This window comes from Macaca mulatta, chromosome 17, assembly GCF_049350105.2.
Source record: "Macaca mulatta isolate MMU2019108-1 chromosome 17, T2T-MMU8v2.0, whole genome shotgun sequence".
Classification (NCBI taxonomy): domain Eukaryota; kingdom Metazoa; phylum Chordata; class Mammalia; order Primates; family Cercopithecidae; genus Macaca; species Macaca mulatta.
This window is the reverse complement of record NC_133422.1, coordinates 107,384,701-107,411,877: the sequence shown is the minus strand read 5'-3', so window position 1 is coordinate 107,411,877 and position 27,177 is coordinate 107,384,701. Positions and strand designations below refer to the sequence as shown.

At 52.8% G+C, this 27,177-nt stretch overlaps 3 protein-coding genes and 1 long non-coding RNA gene across 14 annotated transcripts in view; 2 read left to right on the top strand and 2 right to left on the bottom strand.

Moving 5' to 3' along the window:
• The window catches only part of PCID2 (PCI domain containing 2), a 51,902-nt gene extending 41,308 nt beyond the window's left edge, over positions 1 to 10,594 (top strand). The window contains exons 15-16 of one of the 3 annotated variants that reach the window (XR_013407781.1): positions 1,010 to 1,123; positions 9,420 to 9,672. The gene's annotated coding sequence lies outside the window, so the exon portion shown is untranslated. Of the gene's footprint in view, positions 1 to 1,009; positions 3,640 to 9,419 lie in introns of those variants that run through there. The other 2 variants (XM_077974098.1, XM_077974097.1) reach the window with 2 other exon arrangements.
• Positions 1,701 to 16,549, bottom strand: PROZ (protein Z, vitamin K dependent plasma glycoprotein). 9 transcript variants are annotated; one of them, XM_077974095.1, is made up of 8 exons: positions 16,182 to 16,549; positions 14,774 to 14,937; positions 13,160 to 13,184; positions 11,463 to 11,624; positions 9,965 to 10,096; positions 9,483 to 9,550; positions 4,453 to 4,570; positions 1,701 to 2,501 (listed from the first exon to the last, which is right to left on the bottom strand). In XM_077974095.1, exons 1-8 carry the CDS (start codon positions 16,249 to 16,251, stop codon positions 1,990 to 1,992), a joined length of 1,251 nt encoding a protein of 416 aa, XP_077830221.1. In that variant the 5' UTR covers positions 16,252 to 16,549; the 3' UTR covers positions 1,701 to 1,989. The 9 variants fall into 9 exon arrangements, with proteins under 9 accessions (XP_077830221.1, XP_077830214.1, XP_028693204.2 ...); XM_077974088.1 differs by having other exon boundaries at positions 9,965 to 10,039; positions 16,182 to 16,386; XM_028837371.2 differs by having other exon boundaries at positions 9,965 to 10,039; positions 11,463 to 11,576; positions 16,182 to 16,382.
• LOC106994402 (uncharacterized) lies at positions 12,688 to 20,353 on the top strand. Its single transcript, XR_013407782.1, has 6 exons — positions 12,688 to 14,578; positions 14,817 to 15,099; positions 15,377 to 15,576; positions 16,054 to 16,164; positions 17,024 to 17,252; positions 18,704 to 20,353. It is a non-coding gene; the product is annotated as an uncharacterized LOC106994402 (long non-coding RNA).
• The window catches only part of F10 (coagulation factor X), a 27,013-nt gene continuing 18,515 nt past the window's right edge, over positions 18,680 to 27,177 (bottom strand). The window contains 5 exon segments of the mRNA NM_001104584.1: positions 18,680 to 18,785; positions 19,549 to 20,168; positions 21,521 to 21,638; positions 24,271 to 24,515; positions 26,439 to 26,570. Coding sequence (NP_001098054.1) covers positions 19,567 to 20,168; positions 21,521 to 21,638; positions 24,271 to 24,515; positions 26,439 to 26,570 — 1,097 coding nt within the window. The 3' untranslated portion in view covers positions 18,680 to 18,785; positions 19,549 to 19,566.

Genomic DNA, 27,177 nt, shown 5'->3' with positions numbered 1-27,177 from the left:
GTGCTGGGATTATAGGCGTGAGCCACCGCGCCCAGCCTGGAATAGTTTTCAAGCAGGGCTTCCACTCTAGTTTAGTAAATCCAAATTTGTAATAGAAGTACCAGAAGCAAGATTGCAGACATTTCTGCAGCATTGTGTACAGAAAGCCTGCCATGTTCATTAGCGGATTTTAAAATTATTAGTAGGCATTTAAAGCAGTGACTTAATTACCTTATTATAGTTTGAGAATAATACAGCCAAAGTTCACTAAGACTTTAAAACTCACCCTAGTGAATTTTAAACTCCCCTCCCCATTAATTTGCCTTAAATTACAGTGTTGCTTTTCGCCAAGGTCCTTTCAGAGAAATGGGCCATTTCATCTACAGATTGGAGAAAAGAAGTTTAATTCTGGGATTAAAGAGTAAATGAAAGAGAGTGTGCTGAAGAACAGTAAGGCTTAAAAACCCAAGTTATGTGTCACTTGTTTTCAACTCAAGAGACTGTTTGTCTGCCTACATTTTCAGTCCCCTTTTTAAAAGTCCTCTGTGCTCCTCAACAAGGCTCTGCTGGCCAAGGCGCCTGCAGCTGGCCCTCACCCTTGCCTGAGCTGAGCGGCCCTCGTCTGCCCACCTCCCACAGGCAGCCGCTGTGAGCTCTGTGTCGCTCAAGGACACTGGTGGAGAAGCAGCTGTGTCCCTTCCTTAACTAAGTCAGAGTTAAAATGTGAACATTTACACCATTTCTGTCCGTTTCAGTGCAGATTCAGACCCCGCTAGGAGCTCCAGTCTCCAAGGAAGTTTCACTGGGGGCTGGACTGCAGCCCTGTCTTTGGTACTTGGGTTGCAGCTGCAGCCTTCATGACAGCAGGTGGTCACTGTGATTCAGTATGTGCTGTCCTGGTCTGTTCTACAAAATACCATGGAGTCTCATGGTGACAACAGGAACTCATTTCTCACAGATCTGGGGGCTGGGAAGTCCAAGATCTGGGTGCCGGCAGATTTGGTGTCTGCTGAGGGCTCTCTGTCTCCAGGATAGCACCTCGCTGCAGCATCCTCGCGTGGGAGAAGAGATGGTAGGGGCTGGCAGAGCCCTCATGGCCTGATCACCTCCCGAGGGCCCCACCTCCCCATGCCGTCATCTTGGGGTAAGTTCCAATTTCGAGTTTTGAAGGGACACACACTCAAGCCACAACAGTGCTGAGCGTCGCCCTAGCTGCCCATCAGCCCATTGGTGAGGCGCTGTGACTCCACCCTGGACGACCCTGAGGCATGAAGAGGTGGAGCACTTGTCTAAGAGCCACCTGGTGGGATGAGCAGAGAGCTGGGACTCAGTGCTCAGCCCTGACCCGGGGCCCTGGAACCTTCTGTGGGAACTCTCCCAGAGAAGGGCTGGTGCACAACCCCGTGAGACGCTGACATGCCTCCTCAGCCTCTCGCGTGCTCCCTGGCCCTTTCCTCTAATGCTGCCTCTCTGAGGTACCCCCAGGGTCGTTCTCCTCCATTGCCAACCTGCTTTGAGTGGCTGCTGCTGCACTGAGCCATGGTCCTCAGTCCCCATGGCAACTGGGGAACCGACAGAGGAGGTCACTTTCTGCTGTAACCGGCGATTGCTGCGGCTTCTGCACCAGAACACACTCGCCTGTGTGCGGGCCGGGGTGGCTGTTCCCTGAGCACAGAGAACACTGGACTTGGAGAAGGAAAGATGTTCTGGAAACCAGACTGTTTTATGACTGACAGATTATCTTATTTTATTATTTAATGCATCTCATGTTTTTTCTGAAGGTCTCTATTGAGAGAAAGAGATCCAGGGAAAGAAAGGTCACAGTGCTCGGTAAATGGCCCAGCAAGGGCGGCTTTGCTGCTCCGTGGGCTGAGCGGGTGGCCTGGGGCTGAGCGGTGGCCTGGGACTGTGACGGCCTCTAAGCGTGTGGTGAAGTTTCAGTGCGCTCCGTGGTGGCAATGCAAGCTTGGAATCCCACTTCAGGTTGTGTTCTTTCTGGCTGGGTTTCAGTTAGTTCATGATCCATTTAAACCAGAGTGAGTACCTGGAGACCTTGGTGACAAGGACCATGCGAGCCTGCCCTCCTGCTGGCTGCGAGCCCAGGACCCCTGTGAGGAACCAGGAGCCTCTGTGCTCTCTGGTGACCACACTTCCCTCCATCCAGTGCACGGCCGCCACACTGCTTCTCTCACAATAGGTCCTGGTGGTGACAGTCACATTCAGGACCTGCCCGCACTCCTCCCCCTCCACAAGTGTGACAGGCAGCGTGGTTAGCGAGTTGCCCAGGTCAGTGCCATTGCGTGCCCAGCCGCTGAGGAGGCCCCCAGTGCGTGGGATGAGGAGGTGCTCAGCGAAGTCGTTCTCAGGGGTGCACACGGGGAGCCCCGCATCTGGGCACTGGATGGGCCACTCCAGCTCCAGCAGTGACAGGTCATTCTCCCCCGTGTCCGCGTCATACCACATGTGCACATGGGCACGCATTATCTTGATCATCAGTGGGTCTTGGCTCGTTCTGTTAAAATCTGAAATCATGAACAATCACCAGTTCTTTACAGTCTGATTTTCAAGAGTGACATAATGCTCAGAAACGAGCTTCTCAGTGAGCCACGTGAGGAGGGAGAGACCGACCCTGGAGGACCTGCAGGCTCACTGCCCCATGGTGTGGACACTGTCCCTTTCTGTGGACAGAAAGGCCACTTGCAGATTGCACCATTGCAACCAAGTGCCACGGCGTTTAAAAACAGTCAAGGTCAGTTCTTCTATTTTGGAGTACAGTGAGGTGTGGTGAAATGATTAAAAAGTAGGGAGCAGTGATGTGGAACTTCTCCAGGCCAATCAAACATTGGCTGTTGAGAAGTGGTTTTCAGGTTATTTTGTTGATTGAAAAATATGTAAGGGTACCAGGCGCAGTGGCTCACACCTATAATTCCAGCACTTTGGGAGGCCGAGGCAGGTGGATTACTTAAGGCCAGAAGTAAAGACCAGCTTTTCCAACATAGCAAAACCCTGTTTCTACTAAAAATACAAAAAATTAGCGGGACGTGGTGGTGCACGCCTGTAGTCCCAGCTACTCAGAAGGCTGAGGCAGGAGAATCGCTTGAAACCAGGAGGTGGAGATTGCAGTAAGCCGAGATCGTGCCACAGCACTCCAGCCTTGGCAACAGAGTGGGACTCTGTCTCAAAAAAAAAAAAAAAAAAAAAAAATTAAGGATGAAGAGTAAAAACATATTTATGTTGAGGTTCTTCAGAGTCATTACAGAGCATGTTGACAGGTTAATACGGAACTTTGCAGCCTCCCGATGGGCTAGAAGCTATTGTGTGTTTGGATAGATAAGGAAAGAGGCACATGGCCGGGGGGAGTGACTCACACCTGTAATGCCAGCACTTTGGGAGGCCAAGGCCAGCAGATCACCTGTGGTCAGGAGTTCGAGACCAGCCTGGCCAACATGGTGAAACCCCATCTCTACAAAATTACAAAGAAATTAGCCGGCCACGGTGGTGGGCGCCTGTAATCCCTGCTACTTGGGAGGCTGAGGCATGAGAATCGCTTGAACCTGGGAGGCGGAGGTTGCAGTGAGCCTAGATCGTGCCACTGCACTCCAGCCTGAGGGATAGGGTGAGACTCTGTCTCAAAAAAAAAAAAAAAAAGAAAAAAAGAAATAGGCACAGATAAGCCAATGAAAAGGCCACTGTCTCAGCCCAAAGTCTCAACTGCTGAGGGATTCAAGCCCCATTCTTCTGATTTTTAGTCAATTACCCATCTCTTATGCCACAACTGCTCGATTTCAGTGGGAAAAGAAGTCATCCTTAGTAGGCTGTGATTTCCTCCGTTGCTGAGTGTGAGTTAGCGCTTGCCCGTCGCGATTCCCTCCCTTGCCGAGTGTGAGTTAGCATTTGCCCGTCGCGATTCCCTCCCTTGCCGAGTGTGAGTTAGCGCTTGCCTGTCGCGATTCCCTCCCTTGCCGAGTGTGAGTTAGCGCTTGCCCGTCGCGATTCCCTCCCTTGCTGAGTGTGAGTTAGCACTTGACTGTCGTGATTCCTTCCCTTGCTGAGTGTGAGCACTTGCCCGTCGCGATTGCCTCCCATGCCGAGTGTGAGTTAGCACTTGCCCGTCGCGATTGCCTCCCATGCCGAGTGTGAGTTAGCACTTGCCCGTCGCGATTGCCTCCCATGCCGAGTGTGAGTTAGCACTTGCCCGTCGCGATTCCCTCCCTTGCCGAGTGTTAGTTAGCACTTGCCCGTCGCGATTGCCTCCCTTGCCGAGTGTGAGTTAGCACTTGCTGGACCCCGGTGTGTGCTAGGTATTTTGCATGTGCTTTCTGAATTTATAAGTATCTCAGTTTTATTGACAGTAAATTCAGTTCTATGTTGCATTAGAAACAAACAGTCCAATTTTAAATTTTTCATTTCATTCTTACATAGAATAGTGTATTTCCAATGTGGTTTTATAAAAACTCATGATAAAATACTTACATGTTTTTACACTGATATTCCTGTGTAACAGTGAGCATCTTGCTGTTGTCAGTACAAAGTTTTCCTGTATTATAACACCACCACAGAAGTCTTTTCCTTCGGCATTTGTTAACTTTACCTTTAAAAATCAAAACAGGCAATAAATAGCTGCTGACAGTTTGCGGGATTAGGGGCAGTAAAGTCTACTGGTTAGGGATATGGACTCCAAAGGCAGACAGCCGTATTTGAATCTTGCCCCAGCACTCAAATGGCTACAGGATTGTTATCGAATTGCTGACAATCTAAGCTTTTATTTGCTCAGGGATTAAATGGGGCCGGCACTTCCCCTTTCGGCCCAGGTGAGGTAACAGTGATCAGACTGACCCTCCCACCTGAAGCAAAACATGGACAAAATCTGTGGAATGATGGTTTTCAGGGACTGTAATCCCCAAGAAACAACTGTCTCAGCTACTGTCCAGAATTTCCCTGGCACAGGGCAGGACGGGGCATCTCAGTTGGAGCCCTGCCAACTCCCTAAATTGAAGAGAGAAAGCTGAGAGCCCAGTGAGACCACAGTGCCTGGAGTTTGCAGAACAGAGTCCTTCAGAGGAGAGAGCTTGGTAGAGAATGCTGGAGGATGGCCGCATGCCTAGCAGTTTTCAGCAGAGCAGTGGTGATCACATGTGCACATGGAGACTAATAATGGCCAGGAAAGAACCACTCAGGAGGGTGAGCAGGACCCGTGCTAGACACTCACGCAGGCTGGGAATAGCGATTCCACCAGCTGAGTTAAAACATCCCTGACTCGGGGGCATGGGGCAGGATGCACAGAAGGGTTTCACTTCAGTACTCAGAATAACTCTAGACTGAGCACTGCCCTGGTCCTACTGACAAATCTTAAGAGCAGTATGCCAAAGGATGAAAGTATTTCCAACTTAACTGAGTCCCAGGACAATATCCAAGTGTATGTATAGAGCACAAAATATTCAGCACCTAACAAGATAAAATTCACAATGTCTGGAAACCCGTTACGGATCACCAGGCATACAAACACACAGGAAAATGTGACCCATAATGAGAAGAAAAATCTCCCAAAACTGAGTCAGCACAGACAGATATTAGTAGACAAGGACAATTAAACAGTGATTGTAACTATAGTCCAAATATTCAAAAAGTTAAGTAGAAACAAAAATATGTAGTTTTAAAAGCCTAAATTAAATTTTTGGATGACAGCTACAGTATATGAGGTTAAACATCCCCTGCCCAGGATGAATGGCAGATTAGACATTGCAAAAGAACAGATCGATGACCTGGACGGCGTCACAACAGAAGCTATCAGAAGTAAAACACGGAAAGAAAGGAGATCTTTGAAAAACGAACAGACTGTCTCTGAGCTATGGAACTTCAAACAGCTTAAGATACATGTAGTTAGATTCCCAAAAAAGAGCAGGGAGAAGGAGGAGAGAAAAAAAAATCTGAAAATAATGGGCCGGTCGGGCACGGTGGCTTGTGCCTGTAATCCCAGCACTTTAGGAGGCAAAGGTGGAAGGATTGCTTGAGCCCAGGAGTTTGAGACCAGCCTGAGCAACATAGCAAGACCCCGTCTTTACATGAAATTTAAAAACTAGCTGTGCATGGTGGTGGTGCACACCTGCGGTCCCAGCTAAGGACTCACGCTACAGCGAGCGGATGTGGCGTCGGCGAAGGTGGAGTGGACTGTGATACGGTAAAGATGTATTCTCCAAACTGGGAAGCAACCACCAACAAAGAACCAGAGATGGTAAACCAACAAAGGAGCGAAAACAGAATCCTAACAAGATATAGTTAATCTAACAGAAGGCAGAAAAAGGGGGAAAGAACAGATGAGAAAAAAAAATAGCAAGATGATAGCTTTAACCCTAAACATATCAGCAATTATAATAAATGTAAAATGGCCTAAATACCCCAATTAAAAGACAGAGAGATATAAATGAAAGCCAATTATATACTACATATAAAACATGTACCTTATTTATTTTTTAAACATGTACTTTATAAAAATACAAATAGGTTAAAAGTAGAAGATTGGAAAAAGATAATGCTAACACTAATAATTAGAAAGCTAAAGTGGCTATATCCATATCAGACAAAGGGGATTTTAGAGCAAATAATATTATCAGGGATGCAAAAGGAGAAAACAAGTTATTTGAAGGATTAAATGAAATAAAGCATGTACCCACATAGTACGGGTGCTGGCTCTGGAAGTGTTAAGTGTTACAATTTTCAACAGTCTGATAAAATACAAAATGCTGAGCAAAGTAAAAAAGAGTTTTCAACTTTACCGTGGCATCGTTCCTGGAACTCTTTATGTGTTTATGAGTAATAGCTGCCACTTGTTGAATACCTACCATAAGTCAAGAACATTCTCTGTAATCCTCACTGCAACTCTGGGGGTGAGATCCTCACTTTAAAGGGGATAAAACCAAGTTCGAGAGAAGGGGGCACTTATGCCATCAGTCTGCCAGACTTTTAGTAAAATTTCTTCCCTAGGATGTAAGAAACAAGGAAGTTCTAAAAATAATCTTCAACCCTATATCCTGCTAGGACACTTAATTCTCCTTTTCAAAGTTTGTTTTAGGGAATTCCATATATTCAGTTAAATAACTTCAGAACAATGTATAATACTGGAGTAAAAACCTAATAGTATGTAGCCTGCCTAAGCCAATAATGTCCTGTGTCTTTTTTTTTTTTTTTTTTTTTTTTTGAGACGGAGTCTTGCTCTGTAGCCCGGGCTAGAGTACAGTGGCCGGATCTCAGCTCACTGCAAGCTCCGCCTCCCGGGTTGACGCCATTCTCCTGCCTCAGCCTCCCGAGTAGCTGGGACTACAGGCGCCCGCCACCTCGCCCGGCTAGTTTTTTGTATTTTTTAGTAGAGACGGGGTTTCACGGTGTTCGCCAGGATGGTCTCGATCTCCTGACCTCGTGATCCACCCGTCTCGGCCTCCCAAAGTGCTGGGATTACAGGCTTGAGCCACCGCGCCCGGCCATGTCCTGTGTCTTAAACACACCAGCTGTGTTTAGAGAATGCCACCTCCTCGGTTATATGGCTCTTAGCCTTGCTGGTATGAGTGCTATGGTTACAGACTAGAACCACACCCTGTCTTCAGTTGGGTAAGCTGGGAAGCTGGAGACAGCCTGCAGGTGGTAGAGCCGGACCTTGTCACCACCTATGGAGGACCACTGCACTCTGGGCCTCCCAGGTACCCACCCTCAGTGCACTTATGGGGCAGACAGCGATAGGAAGAACTGTTTTAGAAAGCTTGGGGAGGAAGGGTGATAAAAGATTGAGAGGAAGTTTACGAAGCTGGTGATAGACCATTCCCGCTTCCATCCCCGCCTTCCATCACTCTGTCTGCTTTGCCTCCCTTCAGTCTCTTCCTTTCTACCCTGGAGCTGGGTGGCTTCAAGTCCTTGAGCTCCATCCTGTTCTCTCCCAGTCCACACGGCTGCCAGAGTGGGCTGGGCAGAGCTATCTTGTAAGAATCAGGGGAAACTGAAGCATGTCACACACAGAAACTTCAGGGGCTTGTTACTCACAGGCCCTCACGAAGGGGGCCCCTGAGGCTGTGCCATCCACACGGCGCCACACCCGGGTACAGATGTGGACATGAGGGCTGCACCTCAGTGTAAATTCACACCAGATTCCAAAGATTCAGTGTAAAGGAAAAAGGCAAATGCCTCAATAATGTTTATATTCATTACATGGGGAACTAGTGACACATATTGGGTTAAATAAAATATATTATCAAAATTAATTTCACATGCTTTTACTTATTGTGGCTACTAGAAAATTTTAAATTATGTGGTTTACATTGCGTTTCTGTTGGACAAGGCTGTTTTGAAGGATATACTCAGGCAGAAGGAGATAATAGTGTTAGAGGTGTGAAAGGCAAGGAAAGTGGAAAATGAGGTAAGTAAATCAAAGCCAGTGTTGGTGGCATAAAACCATAATAAAAAAAATCGTAATATCCATTTTGTGAAGCTATACAGAAAGCAAGAAAAGAATAAAATACTGGCCAGACAGCAAATGGACCCAGAATGAGGTGCTGGGACTTAGCCTGAGGAGGGAGAAATAGCTGACTTTACATGTGCTGAATATGGATGTTTATGTGTCAAGAGTGACCATTAAATAAACAAAGTGAAGATGAGGCCAGGCATGGAGGCTCATGCCTGTAATCCCAGCACTTTGGGAGACTGAGGCGGGTGGGTCACTTGAGGTCAGGCATTCGAGACCATCCTGTCCAATATGGCAAAACCCCGTCTCTACTAAAAATAAAAATCAGCCGAACGTGGTGGCGCATGCCTGTAATCCGAGCTACTCAGGAGGCTGAGGCAGGAGAAGCGCTTGAGCCTAGGAGGCGGAGGTTACAGTGAGCTGGGACTGGACCACTGCACTTCAGGCTGGGTGACAGATCGAGACTCCATCTCAAAACAAAACAGAACAAACAAAAAAACCCCCCCAAAACAAGTGAATGGTTAAGTTCTAAATCAGCCAAGGAAGGGAAAAGGAGAAGAACAAAAGTGAATGCCAAACTAGAGAAATTTAGTGAACAAAATAACAAAGCTAGAATGCCAGCCAGGCCAGCAGCCGAGAGCAGAGTCAGTCCCTGAGCTGGTGCCCAAGCTGCCACTCAGCCGCTCTGTGACGACACCCAGGTCCCCAGGTTGGGGCAGCCCATCGCTGAAGCGCTTCCCAGGCGTGCTGTGACTTCGAGATGCTTATGTTCTGAGGAAATGACATTGGTAACAGTTTGGAACTGCAGAGGAAAGGTCTTGGGGGCTGTAAATAATGCTATCCTTTTGTATTTGAGGCAAGCAATGAAGACAGCTGAAGTTATGAACTTGGCATTAGAAAACACTTTGAAGTGGGAATAGAGGTTAGTCAATGTAGTCAGTAGCCCATCGAAGTCAGGATGACTGATTCACTTAGTCGTTACGTTTCTCTTTAGGAAATGACAAGTAAGGTGAAAGTCGTAACAATAAATTGAAGCACGCGGAGAGCGCTCTGTTACCTGCCACGGGAGGTCCTGTAGATCCAGTGCACGCTTCTCGGAGGTCAGCACCCCACAGGCACACTGGTCTGCATTTGCGGCAGCGACATGAGAATAAAAATCAGCGCCTTCCCAGTGAATATCGGACTCTGTCTGTGGTGTTAACCATTGCATAATTCCGGCTGTGGTACTAACCATTATAATCGTATCCTTAATGCTGATGAATGTGCAATAATTCACACAGACACTCAGACTGGAGTTAAGCCACCCCCTCACGGCGCTCATGGTTTAGCTCAGCGTGGTCCGAGCAAGCACGAGTGACAGAAACTGCACTTTCTAGCATTGCCATTGCTCCAGCATGGAGACGCGGACCACCTTCTGAGTCGTGGCAACTCCTTATCACAAATCTGTGGGCTTCACCCAATACTACAGAAGAAGGAAGGAGGATGTGGACAGGGTCACTGGCACTGGAAGCTGGAGGCTGCTGTGGTCTGAGCACTCACCGTGGGGAACGCACTGTTTGCGGTCCTCACCAAGCCTGTAGCCTTGAGCACAGCTGCACGTGTAGGATTCCTGTCCTGGAAGGCAGAAGTGTTGACACCCATCAGTCCGCTCCGGGTGACATTCATTTTTAGCTGAAAAGGAAAAAAAAAAAAAAAGACCAGAAATGCTGGCTTGGCATTTGATTACAGCCTTGCACACAGAGTTCTGGTGTTTTGGTCCATGTGTCCTCATTCTCTTCAGACCGTTGCCCTTTGTGTCAGTGTTTGCCAGACTTCCGTATTTCAGGAATGTGCATGTAAAACAAAGACTCCATGAGTGAGGCTGGGCGCGGTGGCTCACATCTGTAATCCCAGCACTTTGGGAGGCCAAGGTGGGTGGATCGCGGGGTCAGAAGATGGAGACCATCCTGGCTAACACGGTGAAATCCTGTCTCTACTAAAAATACAAAAAGGAGCCGGTCGTGGTGCCGGCCCCTGTCGTCCCAGCTACTCAGGGGGCTGAGGCAGGAGAATGGCGTGAACCCGGGAGGCGGAGCTTGCAGTGAGCTGAGATCACACCACTGCACTCCAGCCTGGGTGACAGAGCAAGACTCCGTCTCAAAAAAATAAATAAATAAAATTTTTAAAAAAGACTCCATGAGTGATGGCACTTCCATCTGTTCTTAGAAAATGTGGCCCTGGATGTATTTCCACGTGGACTGTAATCCACACACCTGTTTTCTCTGCTGCCTTGCACTGGCTGTTCCCTTCAATGTGCTGCTGTGAGGCGGGGTCGTGGGATGGGAGGGGTGAGTGAGACGTCAGTGCTGGCCGAGCAGCGGGGATGGGGGCTGTCCACCCAGAGGGCGGAGATTAAGAAAGGGGCAGGTGGGTGAAGGTCAAAGCCCCGTTTGGTGCGTGGTAAATTTGGGATGTCTGTGAAGGCACTAGCTGAGGCATCAAGGAGGCAGATGGAGCAGAAATCCGGATTTCGGAGGAGAGGGCTGGGCTGGAAGGAAGGTTTTTCCCCAGAGAAACGGGCTCCGAGTTGACCAGCGGTGCTGAGGACGGAGCACACTTGTTGCTGTAGTTGGCGATTACGGACACTGACATTTGGCGGATATTTAAGGATATTTGTTTATGTGCTTTTCGTCTTCCTGGTCTGCAGTCTCCCACTGGGGTAGGTCCAGCCCTGAGGACGCCTGTGTGTGACCCCCAGCCTGTGAGCAGATTGTGAATGGTTGAGGCGGGGGTGGGGAGGAGAGGGGGCCCATGCCACGAAAAGTATGGGGGACCTGTCTGGAAGGGGCAACTCAGAATTCTGCCAGCCCCACCGGGTGTGGTTTCCAGAGGAGAATCTGATTGGGATGAGAGGAATCCACTGGGGTGAGCCAAATTGTGGTTCACACAGGCACCTTCGTGTCTACACCCCAAGAGGGGCCCATTGGGACCCTGGCCGAGGATGTGAGGCCTGCCTGCCCAGGGAGGCCCTGGGGGAAGGGGACGGCTGGGGCCTCACCCAGCTCGCAGTTGCTGCCCTCATAGCCAGGGGAGCAGGTGCAGGTGTAGCCCCAGATGCTGTCCTGGCAAGATCCGTTGTGGAGGCAGGGCTGGGAGATGCACGGGGAGCCACCTGCAGGAGGAGGGTGGGGGTCAGGGTGGTGGTGACAGGAACGGGGACCTGAGCAGGAGGAGGGCGGGGGTGGTGACAGGAACGAGGACCTGAGCAGGAGGAGGGTGGGGGAGGCGGTAGGGACGGGGACCTGAGCAGGAGGAGGGTGGGGGAGGCGGTAGGGATGGGGACCTGAGCAGGAGGAGGATGGGGGGAGGTGGCAGAGACGGGGACCTGAGCAGGAGGAGGCTGGGGGGCAGGGGATGGCAGGGACGGGGACTGAGCCCACTCGTGCTGCTCCCCATGCTGTCGTCTGGCCCCCAGGACACTCCCGCTCAGAACTTAGGTCCGGCTGCCGGTGCCTCCCGCTCTGCTGGGCACCCTTTCTTCGTCCGCATGTGGCCCCCTCTGTCCTGCCCCATCAGCCCTTCTCCGGCCTCCCAGGCCTCTCCCGCTTCCTTCTGTGCCCAGTTGTCTCCATGCTTGTCTGGTGGTGGCTGCAGCTCTTTGCTTACTCATTCCCAGGCCTCCCCCAGCCCTGTGGGTCTCCATCTATGTCACTTCTGTCCCATGCTCTTCTGCAGTTGCCCACCTAGAACTACTCCCTCGGGAGGAGTCCCGCAACCAAAGTCTCCATGGGGGCCATCACTTTCCAAAATTTGAGACAGGTTCTGACCCTGCTGCAGCATGAGGCTCCCCAGGAGCCAGGAGCCCAGGAGCCCAGGAGCCCAGGAGCCCAGGAGCCCAGGAGCCAGGACCCCAGGAGCCAGGAGCCCAGGAGCCAGGAGCCAGGAGCCCAGGTGCCCAGGTGCCCAGGAGCCAGGAGCCCAGGAGCCCAGGAGCCAGGAGCCAGGAGCCAGTAGCCCTGGAGCCCAGGAGCCCGGAGCCAGGAGCCCAGAGCCAGGTGCCAGGTGCCCAGGAGCCAGGAGCCAGTAGCCCTGGAGCCCAGGAGCCAGGTGCCCAGGAGCCAGGAGTCAGGTGCCCAGGAGCCAGGAGCCAGGAGCCCAGGAGCCAGGTGCCCAGGAGCCAGGAGCCCAGGAGCCAGGAGCCCAGGAACCAGGATCCCAGGAGCCAGGAGCCCAGGTGCCAGGAGCCAGGAGCCCAAGAGCCAGGAGCCAGGAGCCTGGAACCAGGAGCCCAGGAGCCCAGGAGCCAGGAGCCTGGAACCTGGAACCAGGAGCCCAGGAGCCCAGGAGCCCAGGAGCCCGGAGCCCGGAGCCCAGAGCCCAGGAGCCCAGGAGCCCAGGAACCAGGAGCCCAGGAGCCAGGAGCCCAGGAGCCAGGAGCCAGGAGCCAGGCGGATGGAGGAGCTGCTCTGGGGGGGCCTCCTGGCCTGTGGCCTGTGTCCCAGAGTGCCCAGAAACTACCCAGACGCTGGGCAAGATAAACCGGCCGCTGCCTGTGGCCCTGGGGGCAGAGCCCAGGGGCTTCCTGACCTGGTCCTCGGGCAGAGTCCGAGCTGCGCCCTTCCCTGGAGAGACATCACGGGTTCTGGAGCCAAAGGCTTGACATCCGCCGACCTGGGGTCATGAAGCGTCCTAAGCCCACCCCTCACCTCATCCCGAGGAATTAATACTTCTGAGGAGATGAAGGAAACCGCTTACCCTTATATCGTCTCCAGAATTCATCCTTTAGAATTAAAACATAAAAGTGTTACAAACAGGACATTTGTTTTTCTATATTCTTTCCTGTAGATGAACTTGAAGGTAAGAAAATGTTGATTTTATTCACCTAATGGGACAATAGTGTTTGAAACAATGCACGGTTTTCCTGTTTTACAGCCTAATTGTTTATGTTAAATGTGTAGTAACTAGATGTATCTGTAAGATAAATTACTCAACATGTGCTTACCAGCACCTATTTGAGGAAAGCCGGAGTCTGTGACGTGGCACAAACCCGCCACACACAGCCCCTAATGTGGCCCTTCCCTCCTAGGGCCAATCTCCACGCCACCCTCCACAAAAGCATGTGATAGAGAAGTCACATCACCTTTTCACTTTTCATAAACCGAGTTGAATTTTAAAGATATGTACCTGTGTAGGGAGTGGGGACGCTTAGTTTGGAGTAGGAGTATCTAAAATTAGGAGAATTATTCAGACTTGAAGCCTAGAAAGAAAATGTATAAAAAATGGCATATCCTAAGATCATATTTGGACTTCTAACAACTTGAACAATGTCATAAGTAGTAAATGAAAAACAATTTTCTGTACCAGAAGTTTGAAAAATGAAATTTAGGGCAAAATACTTTGAAAAATTTTTACACTTTTCACATGCCTGTAGGATTTCTCTGAGTTGTATTAAAAATGATCTATTTCATAAGTTATCTTATAGATAGGTATTTAAGAAACTAGAATTTTAAAAACATTAAAAATTATACTTGAGAAACAGGTCAACATTTAATTTAGAATCAATTTTAGACTGGGCGCGGTGGCTTGCGCCTGTAATCCCAGCACTTTGGGAGGCCAAGGTGGGTGGATCATGAGGTCAGGAGATTGAGACCATCCTGCCCAACATGGTGAAACCCCGTCCCTACTAAAAATACAAAAAAAATTAGCCGGGCGTGGTGGCGGGCACCTGTAGTCCCAGCTACTTGGGAGGCTGAGGCAGGAGAATCACTTGAACCCAGGAGGCGGAGCTTGCAGTGAGCCAAGATCACACCACTGCACTCCAGCCTAGGCCACAGATCGAGACTCTGTCTCAAAAAAATACAAAAAATAAATAAATAAAATAGCAAATTCTTACTTGTGTTATTTAGAGCATACACAGAGTCACATGTGAAGCAAATCATTTATGTAATCCCAAGCACGGATTATGATTTTCTTACTATGTGGCATCCCAGAGAGGACGTTTCTGTTTTCAAGCTTTTTTTTAAGGTCTCTATTAAAAGCATGAAGTTCTCTGAAAGTCACCGCAAGCTGGGCGGCGTGTGTGTTGGACTGTCTGATCAGTGTGTGGGCCTTGCCTGACCTGAAGAAAGTCCAGTGGGGTCTGAGCTGACTTCTGGCCCCACTCACCTGCTGTAGGTAAGGGTGGATCAGTGGGTGGATTAAGTCACTTCTCTAAATTGTTTCCTCATCTGTAAAACTGGGATTGTGTCAACCTCATCAGTAAGTAAATAGGCTCATTAATTAAGCTGAATCTCTGAGAAATGATGCTCCCTGGGTCAGCAGAAGTCTAAATAACGAGGAAGCCTGTGGTTCGTGGTGGGGGGTACATACAGTGACCACTTCATTTTCAAACACTTCTCTTGCTTCTTCATAGGTACAGATTTCTTCGTAACATTCTTTTTCCAAGTTTCCCTCGAAGAGTTCTTCCAGGAGATAGGAGCCCGCGCGCTTCCACCTTGCCAGAACGTCGTTTGCTTTGGAGGCCGGGAGAAATACTACAGACAAGACAAGAAGACGGTGACTGGGAGCACCGAGGGCCCTACTTTCCAGAACTGCCTGGCTTCCACCCCAGCCAGTCGCCAGCCCCTGCCCCTCCGTCTCCACAGGCTCTCAGCCTTCGAGAGCCTCAGGACCACCCCGCCACTACCTCCCCCGAGGTAGGCAAGCACTTCATCCTCTGGGCGAATGGACCAGCCCCGGGATCAGTGCAGATACATTAAGGTTCTGCAGAGAGGCCACGGGCCTCAGTCGGGAAAGTGGAAGAGGGAGGTCTCCAACTGGGTTTTGGGTCCGAGTGCGAAGGAAGGCCGAGCTGGGGTCAAAGGTCATTGTGCTGAGAACTGGGGACCAAGAGCCATCAGCTCCTGTGCTGCCTCTGTGCACAGGATTTAACATCTTGATAAAACACAAAGAGAAGAAACTTATACATTGCAGCAGGCTCTGCGATTTCCAGGAGGAGAAGGCAAACCAGTCTGCCCGCGGCTGTGGTCTCTAGAGGCTCTTCCTGCCCAAGGGCCCCAAAGCACATTCTCTCCCTCTCCCGGAGGGTCAAAGCCCAGGCCCTTCACATCCTGCCTCTCTTTCTCTCGGTGCTGAGGGTTACAGCAGGGACGGCTCAGCTAAGTCCAGCCACGGTAAGTGCTGGGCAGGGCGGTGGGGGCGGGGGGTCAGCCTCTCCAGAGGGAGACCATGGGGCCAGCAGCGACGCTGGGTGTTTGACTTGCAGCTTTCCTGGACGCGTGTGCAGGCAGAGTCAGGATGGAGTCCGTGGCTGTTCCTCCAGCGAAGTGGCTGGTGGTAGAAGGGTGGCAGGCGGGCAGGGTGGCTGCTCCCTGGCTGTGTCTCCTGACTCAAGACTGAGCACTCCTGGCCGGCCTGGCCAAGGCGCTCTCTGCCCACATTGCAGTCTGGGCTCGGCCTGCCCCACCCCCTCCCACCTCCAGTCTGGGCTCGGCCTGCCCCACCCCCTCCCCCCTCCCTGGCCTTTCCCCACCGAATCTCCTGCACACACGCTTCTTTCCATTTGGGCATCTCTTGGGAGGACCCCAAGTGACACCATCATGTCCCAAATACTTGTCACCAAATGATAAAGACCTAAACGGCTTTTTCAGGGGAATTAAGACAAGTCTGGGCACTCAGGGCTCCTCCGGCTCCTGGGAAAAGTGTCACCTACAAATCCACCGTGGACTGAATCAAGGACACAGCACAGGCACGACAGACAGGTAAGCCAGACGCCTACCTGAGGGCTCCGCACGCTGGAGGGCGAGGACCAGGACCAGGCCCTGAAGCAGCGGGATGCAGCCTGCCATTCCTACCCGCAGCACTGGGACAGGGCTGCAAACACAGCCAAAGTCCAGGCTGGGGGAGGTGCTGGCAGCAGGAGCCTCGGGGCATGACCTGCACAGCTGTGTGCTTCCCTCCTGACGTTTTCTGTTTGAGGCCAGGCAGAGAAATGAACAGTGAAGGCTCAGAGGGCCCTGGGAGATATTTAGGGAGACAGAGAATGGAGGGTAAAGGCAGCAGGTGCATGGTGGAAGGAGACACCCATGCCGTGTGTAGTGAGTTGGAGGTGAGACAGGCACAGCCCCAGCCTGGGGACACAGCAGTGGGTGGGACAAAGTCACAATGCAGCTTATGTTCTAAGTGTGTGTGGAATACACAGGAAGGAACGAGGGAAAGAAAAAGGAGTGAGTGAGGGAGAGAAGGATGGAAGATGGAAGGAAGGAAGGGGAGAAGAGGGAGGGAGGGAGGAGGGAGAAAGGGGGTAAGGGCCAAATGGTGTCTGTCACTACAGCTCAGCACCATTGTATCAGAGGCAGCACAGGCAATCATGAATGAACACTTGGTTTTGTGCCAATAAAGCTTTATTTATAAGAGCTATTAAGGGGCCAGATTTGGCCCTAGGGTTGTAATTTGCTGCTTTCAGATGTAGGCCCTTTGTATTAGTCCTTTCTCACACTGTTATGAAGAAATACCCAAGACCGGGTAATTTAAGAAAAGAGGTTTAGTTGACTCCCAGTTCCACATGGCTGGGGAGGCCTCAGGAAACTTACAATTATGGCAGAAGGCACCTCTTCACAGGGTGGCAGCAGAGAGAACGAGTGCAAGCAGCAGAAATGCCAGATGCTTATAAAACCATCAAATCTCATGAGACTCACTGTCCCAAGAACAGCGTGGCAGAAACCTCCCCCATGATCCAATCACCTCCCACGGGGTCCCTCCCTCGGCACGTGGGGATTATGGCAATTACAGTTCAAGACAAGATTTGGGTGGGGACACAGCCAAACCGTATCAGCACTTGAAGCCTGAGGTAAGAACCTGGTGTTTCCTTTCCACTGTGTTGGGAAGATACTGGAGGGAACAGGAATTGACATGGAAAGATTTGTGCTCTGAAGGGATCACTGTGGCTGCTGTGTGGAGAACAGAACATTCCAGAGAAGTCAAAAGGGAGGCTGCTGGCTAGTCCCGGACGGGGCGGGGGTGCAGCCATGCAGCGGGAAGCACGTTTGCAGTCTGGATGCTTCACGAAGGGGAAGCTGATGGGATTCATGATGAATGGGGTCGGGCAGCATGGCTTCAAGGTTTGGGCTGAACGACTGGGAGGATGGCAGTGCATGTGCTGAAATGGCCAAGCTCCAGGAGGGCAGAGGGAAGCAAGGTTTGGAGAATTTGAGGGGTCTCCCAGGGGGAGCGGAGGAGTCACTGCGGGAGGCGATGGGGCTTTGCTGCAGGTTGTCTCTCCCTCACTCTCGGGGGAATCACTTCCCCCCTCTTTGCTCCCCGCCGTGACCGCCTGCTGCTTGCGGTCCTCAGGGTCTCACCTCACACGAGCAGCCACTTCAGTTATTTCCCAAAACAGAGCTGGGCTTCCCTCAGGGGATTCTGGGGGTCTCAGGTCACAGAGTGTCCCCTGGCCCAGGCCTAGCCCATTCTGAGTGAACATGGAGATGACGTGGGTTTAACCCACTTGCCTTTACTTATGAAGAAGGAGATGTTCAGGCAGAGAGAAAATCCCCGCCACAGCAGCGCAGGAGCCCACAGAGCTGAGACGTTAACACCGAGCACGCGTCCAGGACTGGGGCCTCTCCTCCCGCACCTCCCTGGACGAGACCCTATTTCTGGATGGGGCTTCGGCAGATGCTGAGCTGCGACCCCCCAGGCCCTTCTCTCTGCAGCCTCTGGTTTCCTTTCTATCCCGAGGCGGGCACGGGCACCGGGCACCCAGTGTGGCAGGAACCAGGGGTGCAGACAGGGATGGTGATGGCGGGCTTCACTTGTAAATTTTTCCCCAGAGTTCTCTCTGGACCCCACTCAACCTTTGATTTCCAGAAACGGGAATCCAAGTCCAGGGTTTACCTCTGGGGCTGTGGGGACCACGTTGCTGCCTAGGAAATGCAGCCCAACACGTGCTAGTTCCGAGGCAGAAGCCGCTCCTCCAGCAAGGGCTGGCGAGGAGCCCAACAGCTGGCTCCATGGAGGAGGCCTCAGAGCGGGCAGGCCAGGAACGCCCTCCCGCCCACGCTGGGAGACAGGCCCCTCCTCAGACCGTTTCTGGGAGGTCGAACACCTGTCCACTTTGATTTTCCCTAACTTCGCAACATCTGTTTACGAACGGTTTTGCCCAGCTCATGACTTTTTGGGGGAGTTTTTGTACTAGAACTGTTGAACTTTGCTTAGGGACATTACACAAGACGCAAACTGCAGGGGATGTTTGGGAGACACACGGCAGGCCTTATCTGGAGTCTTTTCTGTTTACTGAAGGTTCACTTGGTTTTCATGGCCATTTAACTTGAGGCCAAGGGACAGTGCCGGATGCAGCGGGGTAAGGACTCAACATCTGGACCTGAGGAGAGAAGGAGGAGCCCCCTGAAGCCCCTCCTGCCACACCACCGCCACTCAGCCCCTGAGGAGCTCCAGAAGCTTCCAGAAGCCCCTGGCCAGCTTCACTCCAGAGACTGATTTCAGGGGCCAGGCTGTGGCCTGGATGCAGGCATGCTAAAGCCCCCAGGGGATTCTAAGGGTGGCCAGGGTGGGGGCCCACGGTGTGAGGTAGGTCACCGCCTGGTGAACAGGTCACCCACCCGGGGGATGTCCGTGCGCCCCCACCATGCAAGCCCAAGCTGGGGTGGGGCCTGGCACCGTGCGGTTGAAGAGCACCCGATGGTTTAGGTCAATGCAAAACGTCCGCCCCAACAAGAGGCTTTCTGGACGTTTCCCTACCGGGGAGTCTGTGAGTCCTAGGCAGTCACCGGGGAGGTGTCCAGTTCCCAAGGGGAACAAGAGAGACCAGGCCAGGTGGGAGGTCTTGGGGAGGACATGCCAGCGTGTGGGCCCCTCCCGACCCCACGGGGCCTGCACAGGCTCCCACCTGCCTCTGGGCGTGACCCAGACACAGGAAGCTGTCCAGGGAAAGGAATGCCCATGGCAGTCACAGCACAGTATCATCCTTGGAGCCTCCATCCTGCCCATCTAGAACAGACTAGAACATTCCCTGGAGGAATCCCCAGCCTAGCTGGGAAGGGCGGGAGCTCGGGTTCCAGACGTACTTCACCTTCCCACCCCGATGGCGGGAGAAGCCAGGGCAAGGCGGCAATCGAGAGACATACCAGGCCTTGCGTGGGATCTCACTTTAATGGAGAGGACGTGCTGGCCTCTGGGGCACGGCTCTCAGCCTTGGGCAAGCCCCTGGTTTTCATGGACCTGTCGATCCACTTGAGGAAGGCGGTGACCTTGGTGTAGATCCCGTACTTCCCCTTCCGGGCGCAGCCCTCTCCCCAGCTGACGATGCCTGTCACGAAGTAGGTGTCCTTGAAGCGGGTGACGTGGGGGCCCCCACTGTCCCCCTGGCAGGCGTCCTCCTGCTTGGCGTGGTAGCCGGCACAGAACATGTTCTGGGTGATGATGAAGCTGCTGGAGAGCTTGCAGCTGTTGCGGTCCACGTAGGGCACCTCCAGCATCTTGAGCCTGGTGGACTGCCGGCCCTTCTCGTGGGTGCGCCCGAAGCCGCTCACAATCCCCGTCTTCTGCGTCATCAGCGTGGACTCGGCCCAGTCGCGCTCGGGGAGGCAGGCGGGTGCCACGTTCATGCGGAAGGTGATGGGGCTCTTGAGCCGGAGCACGGCGATGTCGAAGTCATAGGTCTCCTTTGTGAACCGGTTGTGCTTGATGATCACCTCCACCTCGTGCACCGCCTCGCCGCCCTCCTCCTGCTCCATGTCCCGGTCCCCTGGGACAGAGGGGGGGGCCTGTGCTCAGCTCAGCCGGGGCCATGCTTTCGCACATCCGTTGCTTTTTAAGGATTTTTTTTTTTTTTAATTAAAAATGGCACGTGGTCACTTTTGAAAATTTGGAAAATAAAGGGAAATGCAAAGCAGCAAATAAAAATGACCGTCAGCCTTGCTACCCAGGGAACCACTGGTCATGTCTCACACATTTGGTTCTTTGGACGGCCGCCACTCCTGTGTCCTTGGGTGGGTGCATCCTCCGTGCCAGTCGTGGGCACCAATGAGGTGTACCAGGGCCAAAGGCTTGGCATCCCAGACTCAGGCTGTGCAGTGTGGCTGCCAGCCGAAAATGTAAAATAGTTGTGCCATGAGCGTAAAATAGAGACTTAGCATGAAAGAAAATGTGCAGAATGTGTTATTACACCTTTAACATGATTACACGTGGAAAAAATATTTTCAACGTGTTAAGATAGATTGTGAAAATCTGTATGTATGTGTGTATATGTACATATATACATAATATACATATATAAACATATATGTATGTATTTTTTTTTGAGACAGTTTTGCTCTGTTATCCGGGCTGGAGTGCAGTAGCACAATCTCAGCTCAGTGGAACCTCCGCCTTCCGGGTTCATGGTTCTTCTGCCTCAGCCTCCTGAGTAGCTGGGATTACAGGCCCGTGCCACCACGCCCGGCTAATTTTTGTATTTTTTAGTAGAGATGGGGTTTCGCCATGCCAGCCAGGCTGATCTCGAACTCCTGACTTCAGGTGATCCACCCGCCTCAGCCTCCCAAAGTGCTGGGATTACAGGCGTGAGCCACCGCGCCCAGCCTGTTTTTTATAGTTAAAAATGTATAATAGAACATTTAGGGTTAGAAAAATACCAGTTTACATATATTGCTTTGCATTTGTAGCTTGTGTTGGGTTTGCACTGAGCAGCTCTAGTGGACAAAGACAGATGCTAATGAAACAATCTCACAAATAAAAATAGAAGAGACAGAGGTGCTTGGTGCTCAGAGTATGTTAAAGAGTGAGGGAGGTCTGGAAGGCTCCCAATAAAAGACACTGAGACATAAAACATTAGCTGGACACAGACCCAGAGACCCGGGACCCAGAGACTCAGAGACCCAGTGGGAGAAGGGCTGGGCTGCTTCCCCTCCCCCTCCCCATCCTCCTCCCCACTCTTCCCCTTCCTCTGCTTCCTCATCTTCTTCCTCTGTGAAACGCCCCTAACCCCTACAAATAGGATTTCAGGATTTTAAGCAGTGTTCCCAACAAATTCCATCAGCTCTGGTGGTCTCTGAAAAGCAGACAGTGACTGTGCCTCCCTGGGGGCTGTTGGTCACTTACCTACCCTCACCTTGAATCTCTTGGCTTGGTAGAGACAGTGGGCTGCAGTGAGGATGTAGAACTCGCTCAGAATGGTGCCACCACAGAACCCCTCGTTTTCCTCGTTGATGAGCAGGGCCTGTGACAGACGTGACAGGCTCAGTGTGGCTGGCCATGGACGGGTGTTGCCTGACTGAGAAGCCAGCCCTTCAGGTGGCACTGCCCAGCCCTCCCCATACCAAGCTGTCCTCTCCGGTCTGTCGTCCACCCAAAGACAGCTCCTTGTCTGTCTGTTTTCTCCGCCTGTGCCACACACTCACTGACACAGGGAGTCACCTCACCTTTCTACCAAATCCATCACAGTGTTCTCCAGAGTCTCAAACACACAACACATCTGCCCACGCTTTGGAAAAGACGCTCCCTGTGGGAGTCTCTGTGGCAGGATTTCTGCCCGGGACCAGGAGACGCCAGTCTGTACAGAAACATCTGCCTCCGCCGGTGCGCCTGCCTGGTGTCCCAACGGTTCAGCAGTGTGAGCCTGTCCCCCACGGTGCACGGACGCCTCCATCCCAGTGACTTCCTGGGGGTCCCTGTGACAGCTCCTGTGAAGGGTCTCCTCCCTGCCAGGGCTTGGAACGCAGATGGTCCCAGGGGAGCGAGCACTGACAGGGCTGCCGCAGCTGTCCCAGGGGAGCTGGACTTGCATATTTTGGTTTTCTTTTCTCTGGGGAGTTTCCCGTCCTGTGATAGTGGCTGGGCGCATGTGCAGACCAATGAAACTACTGACAATACCGAGTCTTAAAAGGATTTCTTAAAACATTCATGGCTAGAAAAGGGGTCATCTTTTTGCCTCTTTTTGCATAATTTGTCAATTCATCATCCAGCTTACATGAGGGAAATTCAGGCTAAGACATGAACACCAACTGTTCTTCCTAAAGATGCAGATGAGCCCACTTGCCAAGACTCGAACCAAGAAACAAGAATCACAAACCTCAACAGACTGGGCGAGGGCCCCTCCAGTGAGCCCTCCAGGGCGCCCCGCCTCGGTCCCCCAGCCCGGGACCCCCTCCAAAACCCCGCCTGGGGCTCCAAGTCCAGCTCCTCAGCCACACAGGAGGCTTTTCCTGCTCATCCTCAGTGGGGTCTCCTGCATTGAGGTTCTTGCCCCAACCACATAGTGCTTGGGATTGGGAGGATTTGGGTCTCAGCTCCCTAACTAGGTTTAGATTTCTGTGTGTCAGTCAGAGAGGGGTTTCATGGTTTCATATCCCACCTACCCAGCGCCTGGCTCAGTGCCCAACACGCAGAAAGCCCTCAACAAACATGCGTCGCAGAGCCGCCTCAGTGCATCCCTCTCTCTCTCGCTTGGCTCTTTATAATTAGACAGAGGCTCACCAGCCACATGGCCTGGGGTGGAGGAAGGCCTGGGGGAGTTCATGGGGGTGCTGGCAGCTCTGAGATTCTTGCTTGTAGGAGAGAACATTCTGGTTTTGGGCATTGAAAATTCAAGTCCAAGTGAGGGTTGCCAGAGAAAATACAGGATGCCCAGCGACATGGTTTGGCTGTGTCCCCACCCAAATCTCATCTCGAAGGGTAGCTCCCGTATTTTCCATGTGTTGTGGGAGGGACCCAGTGGGAGGTAACTGAATCGTGGGGGCAGTTTCCCCACGCTGTTCTGGTGGAAGTGAATAAGTCTCACGAGAACTGATGGTTTTATAAGGGGAAACCCCTTTTGCTTGTTCTCTCATTCTCTGTCTTGCTGCTGCCATGTAAGACATGCCTTGCGCCTTCCACGGTGATTGTGAGGCCTCCCCAGGCATGTGGAACTGTGAGTTCATTCAACCTCTTTTTCTTTATAAGTTACCCCAGTCTAGGCCGGGCGCGGTGGCTCACGCCTGTAATCCCAGCACTTTGGGAGGCCGAGGCGGGCGGATCACAAGGTCAGGAGATCGAGACCACAGTGAAACCCCGTCTCTACTAAAAATACAAAAAATTAGCCGGGCGCGGTGGCGGGCGCCTGTAGTCCCAGCTACTCGGGAGGCTGAGGCAGGAGAATGGCGGGAACCCGGGAGGCGGAGCTTGCAGTGAGCCGAGATCGCGCCACTGCACTCCAGCCTGGGCGACAGCGTGAGACTCCGTCTCAAAAAAAAAATTTCCAAAATTAGACATGAAGCGAGGACACCGACTCTTCTTGCCTCCCGTCAAACAGAAGAGCGGATGGAGACCTCGCCCACCCCCGCGCCGTCCTCTCGCCTGCTGACGCCCTGCCGTGGGCTGTTCCCTGGCTTTAGGCCTCGTCCACCCCCGCTGACACCCTGCCGTGGGCTGTTCCCTGGCTTTAGGCCTTGTCCACCCCCGCTGACGCCCCTGCCGTGGGCTGTTCCCTGGCCTTAGCCCTGTCCCCTGGTATAGGGGAGGTTTGAGGACACTTGAGTGCCTGACTGCGCCTTCTCCCTCTTTTCTGTTTCACAGGACAGCATCATCCTGGGCACACCACGGGTAGCCACGGAAATGCCCAGTGGGATGGGGGTGAGGCGGACTTACCCGGGCCCAGCCTCTCCCTCAGCCCCAGCCCCTTCCCTGTGGAGCTTACAGCCTCCTTGGCTGCCCAGAGGGAGGTGACAGGTAGACTTGGGTGGCGGAGACCCTCTGTCCTAGTGCGGGACGGTGCCTTCCCAGATTGCTATTCCGAATGTCGGGCTGGCCCCCCCGAGGTGTACAGCGGGACAGGTGGTCCGTCCGGCAGGCCCGAGGGGCCGTCCCACTGTTACCTGCCAGGGACACTCCCCGTTCTCGCATTCCCGGCCGCCCACGATCCTGATGAGGTTGTTGTCGCCCCTCTCGGGCTGCGTCTGGTTGAAGTCAAGCAGGTCAAAGGGGTTCTCGGTGGCGTCCAGGTCGGCTGCGTCATCCGGCTTCCATATGATGTTGTCGGGGGCTTCCCCGCTGCTGTTGGTGGCCTGGGCCGCTGACCTCTTCCTGCGTTCCAGGGTCTGTTTCCCACAGGGGTAGGGTCCTGAAAGAAAGAGGACGGCCGGGGCCTTCAGCACAGAGACAGGCTCCCCACACCCTGCACGGCTCACCCTAGTGGAGAGTCAGAGAGCCAGGAGGCAGAGCACGGGGGCACCCGGAGGGGCAGTGGGCCTGCGGGGCAAGGCGCCACATCGGCAGGGGTCGGGTCCACGGGTGAGTGCAGCCGTCCGAGCGTTGGCCTCCCCTCACGTGACAGCCTGTGAACACTGGACCCCAGGCAGCAGCCCAGGCAGCGAGGGGAGTGTGGGCGTCTGCGATTAGCCTGGAAATGCACCAAGAAGTCAAGAAAGCTTGACGGATGGACAGAGCCAAAGGGGCTGGGCAAAATGGGATGAATGCATCTGGCCAGAGGACGCCGACAGGAGAACCCAGGTGCTGGGCGTGTGCGGCTCCCTGCGAAATTCATTCCAGTGTGCTGTGTGTTGGAAAACTTTTCCTAATGAAACACTGAGGAAAAAAAAGTTTTCAGAGGCCATGCTACATGTTAGGAAGCTTCCTTTTGTATAAGCAATTCTCCTGCCTCAGCCTCCCGAGTAGCTGGGATTACAGGCATGTGCCACCACACCCAGCTAAGTTTTTGTGTTTTTTGTAGCGACAGTGTTTCACCATGCTGGCCAGGCTGGTCTTGAACTCCTGACCTCAGGTGATCCACCCACCTTGGCCTCCCAAAGTGCTGGGATTACAGGCGTGAGCCACCGTGCCCGGCCCACCCTTGGTTTTAAATGGATTTGTGATTATTTCTAGAATTAAAAAATATTCGCATGTATGTCAAGAAATGACTTCAGTTAAAATATTTTTTAACCAGCTTAAGCTTGAATGTCATTGCCAGTAGCAAGGTCAGCCACGGTGTCTTTCGCTTGCTGAGAGATTTCAGGCATAGAATTGAAGCAGTGCTTGAAGGATGCATCTGGAACCCGGTCTTTTCTTCATCACTCATCTTTGGAAGTAAATTGTTTTCAGTAAGAAGGATATGAAAGGAGGAGTGACAGAACACTCGGGAGTGACCTGTGTCTGGAGGGGACAGTCATGGCAGCCGGGGGCAGGACACAGTCTAGGGGCTGAGCCGCACCTGAAGCCGGAAGGTAAGCTGGGTCACCAGCTCTTGAAAAGGCGGGCCTGGGACTCTGCACTTTGAATGTGCCCCTGGGTGAGGCCGACGCTGTGGGTCGAGCCGGCTATGAGTGGGAGTGGGGTCACTGTGCAAGGTGCAGCTGTGACATCTAGGCCCCGCCTTCGGGGGCCCCACCTGTGCTGGCCGTGCGGAAGTGCCCGCAGCCAGGCAAGCCCAGCGTAGGCGATGCCCACGGGGTGAGGACAGGGAGTCTCGTCCCCACCCTGCCCAGTCCCCGGCCTGTCCTGTGCTCACTGCCCTCTGGCCGCTTATTGTCCACATTCATCAAGGAAAAGAAAAACTAAGTTCAATTAACACTGGTCCTGGTAAAAGGAGCTCAGAGCCTGAGCGTCCTCTGCCTCCCACCCCAGCCCCGCACCTTAGCTCCAGTTCCTTGGGCCAGCTCTGCCCTTCGCCCGCCCTGGTGCTTTGAACCCTTGCACTGGATCCCCCACAGTCCTAACGCAGACTGAGGGCCTGTGGTGGGCCAGGCAGGCATCGTGCAGAGTGCTCCAGGGATCACCCAAGCAGTCAGGCAATAGTGTTGGTCCCATTTGTCAGATGGGGAAGCTGAGGTTAAACAGCACATCTGGCTTACAGAAATAATGGGTCTATTTCCAAACCTCATGGTCTTCATGTTTGAACCACTTGGGCCCAGAGCCCAGGGCTCAGTCCTGTCCGGTTGGTGCCGCTGTTACCTGCCAGGCCCACCCAGAACATGCCCACGAGCATGGGCTTGTCCTCCCTGGCCCGGCCCGGCGGCAGCTGGTGGCTGTGGCCCAACGTGCCTCCTACCTGTGGGAATGCAGGCCTTGCCGTTGTCGGCCAGGGTGTACCCCCTGGCGCAGGAGCACACCACCGAGTTCTGCTCCTCGTGGCAGAACTGGTCACACTCTCCGTTGTCCAGGCTGCAGAGCTTCCGTGTGACTGCAAAGGAGAGGCACATTGACTCTGGGGACAGCTGGGGAAACGGAGGCTGGGCTGGCCCGAGGGTGACAGCCACATCCACTTGCCTGTCAGCCACAAAGCGGCCAATGGGTTGAGCAAAGGGCCAGAGCCAGGCAACAGGCACACTTGCCTCGAAGGGCAACCTCGCGGGTCACGGGGAGTTCGTGGTGCCGTGCCTGGTGGAGCCTGGCTTCCGTGGCAGACGCCAGGCTCCAGGGACCTGCCCCTCACACCTCCGGGCTTGCTGGCGCCCCCTGCCCCGTAGCACTCACATTACGGTGACTCCACATCGCTCTGTGTGGGTTTTGATGAAAAAGTAATCACAGTGCAAAGATCAACATGCATGGAATCTTGGAAAACGTTCATAATAGCCCTGGGAGCCCGAGCACAGTTATGCCTCGTAAGTTACCAAATGGTGTTCCAGGGAGGCGCTCTGGACTTACAATGAAATGATGCATAATTAATATTCCCATCAGGGAAAATTCAAAAGTAATCCAATCTAAGAACATGGTATAAAGATGATCAATTAAGTACTTTAAAAGAAACGCAAATCTTTTTCCTGAGGGAAAATTGATCTAATGGTAGC

Excerpts from the sequence above, each read along its gene's own strand:
- PROZ (XM_077974095.1), bottom strand. The coding sequence starts at position 16,251 with ATGGCAGGCTGCATCCCGCTGCTTCAGGGCCTGGTCCTGGTCCTCGCC. Across the intron at positions 10,097-11,462 it reads GGGCAGCAACTGCGAGCTGG|CTAAAAATGAATGTCACCCG; the intron begins GTGAGGCCCCAG and ends TTTCCTTTTCAG. Across the intron at positions 4,571-9,482 it reads TACAGGACCTCCCGTGGCAG|GTAAAGTTAACAAATGCCGA; the intron begins GTAACAGAGCGC and ends TGATTTTTAAAG.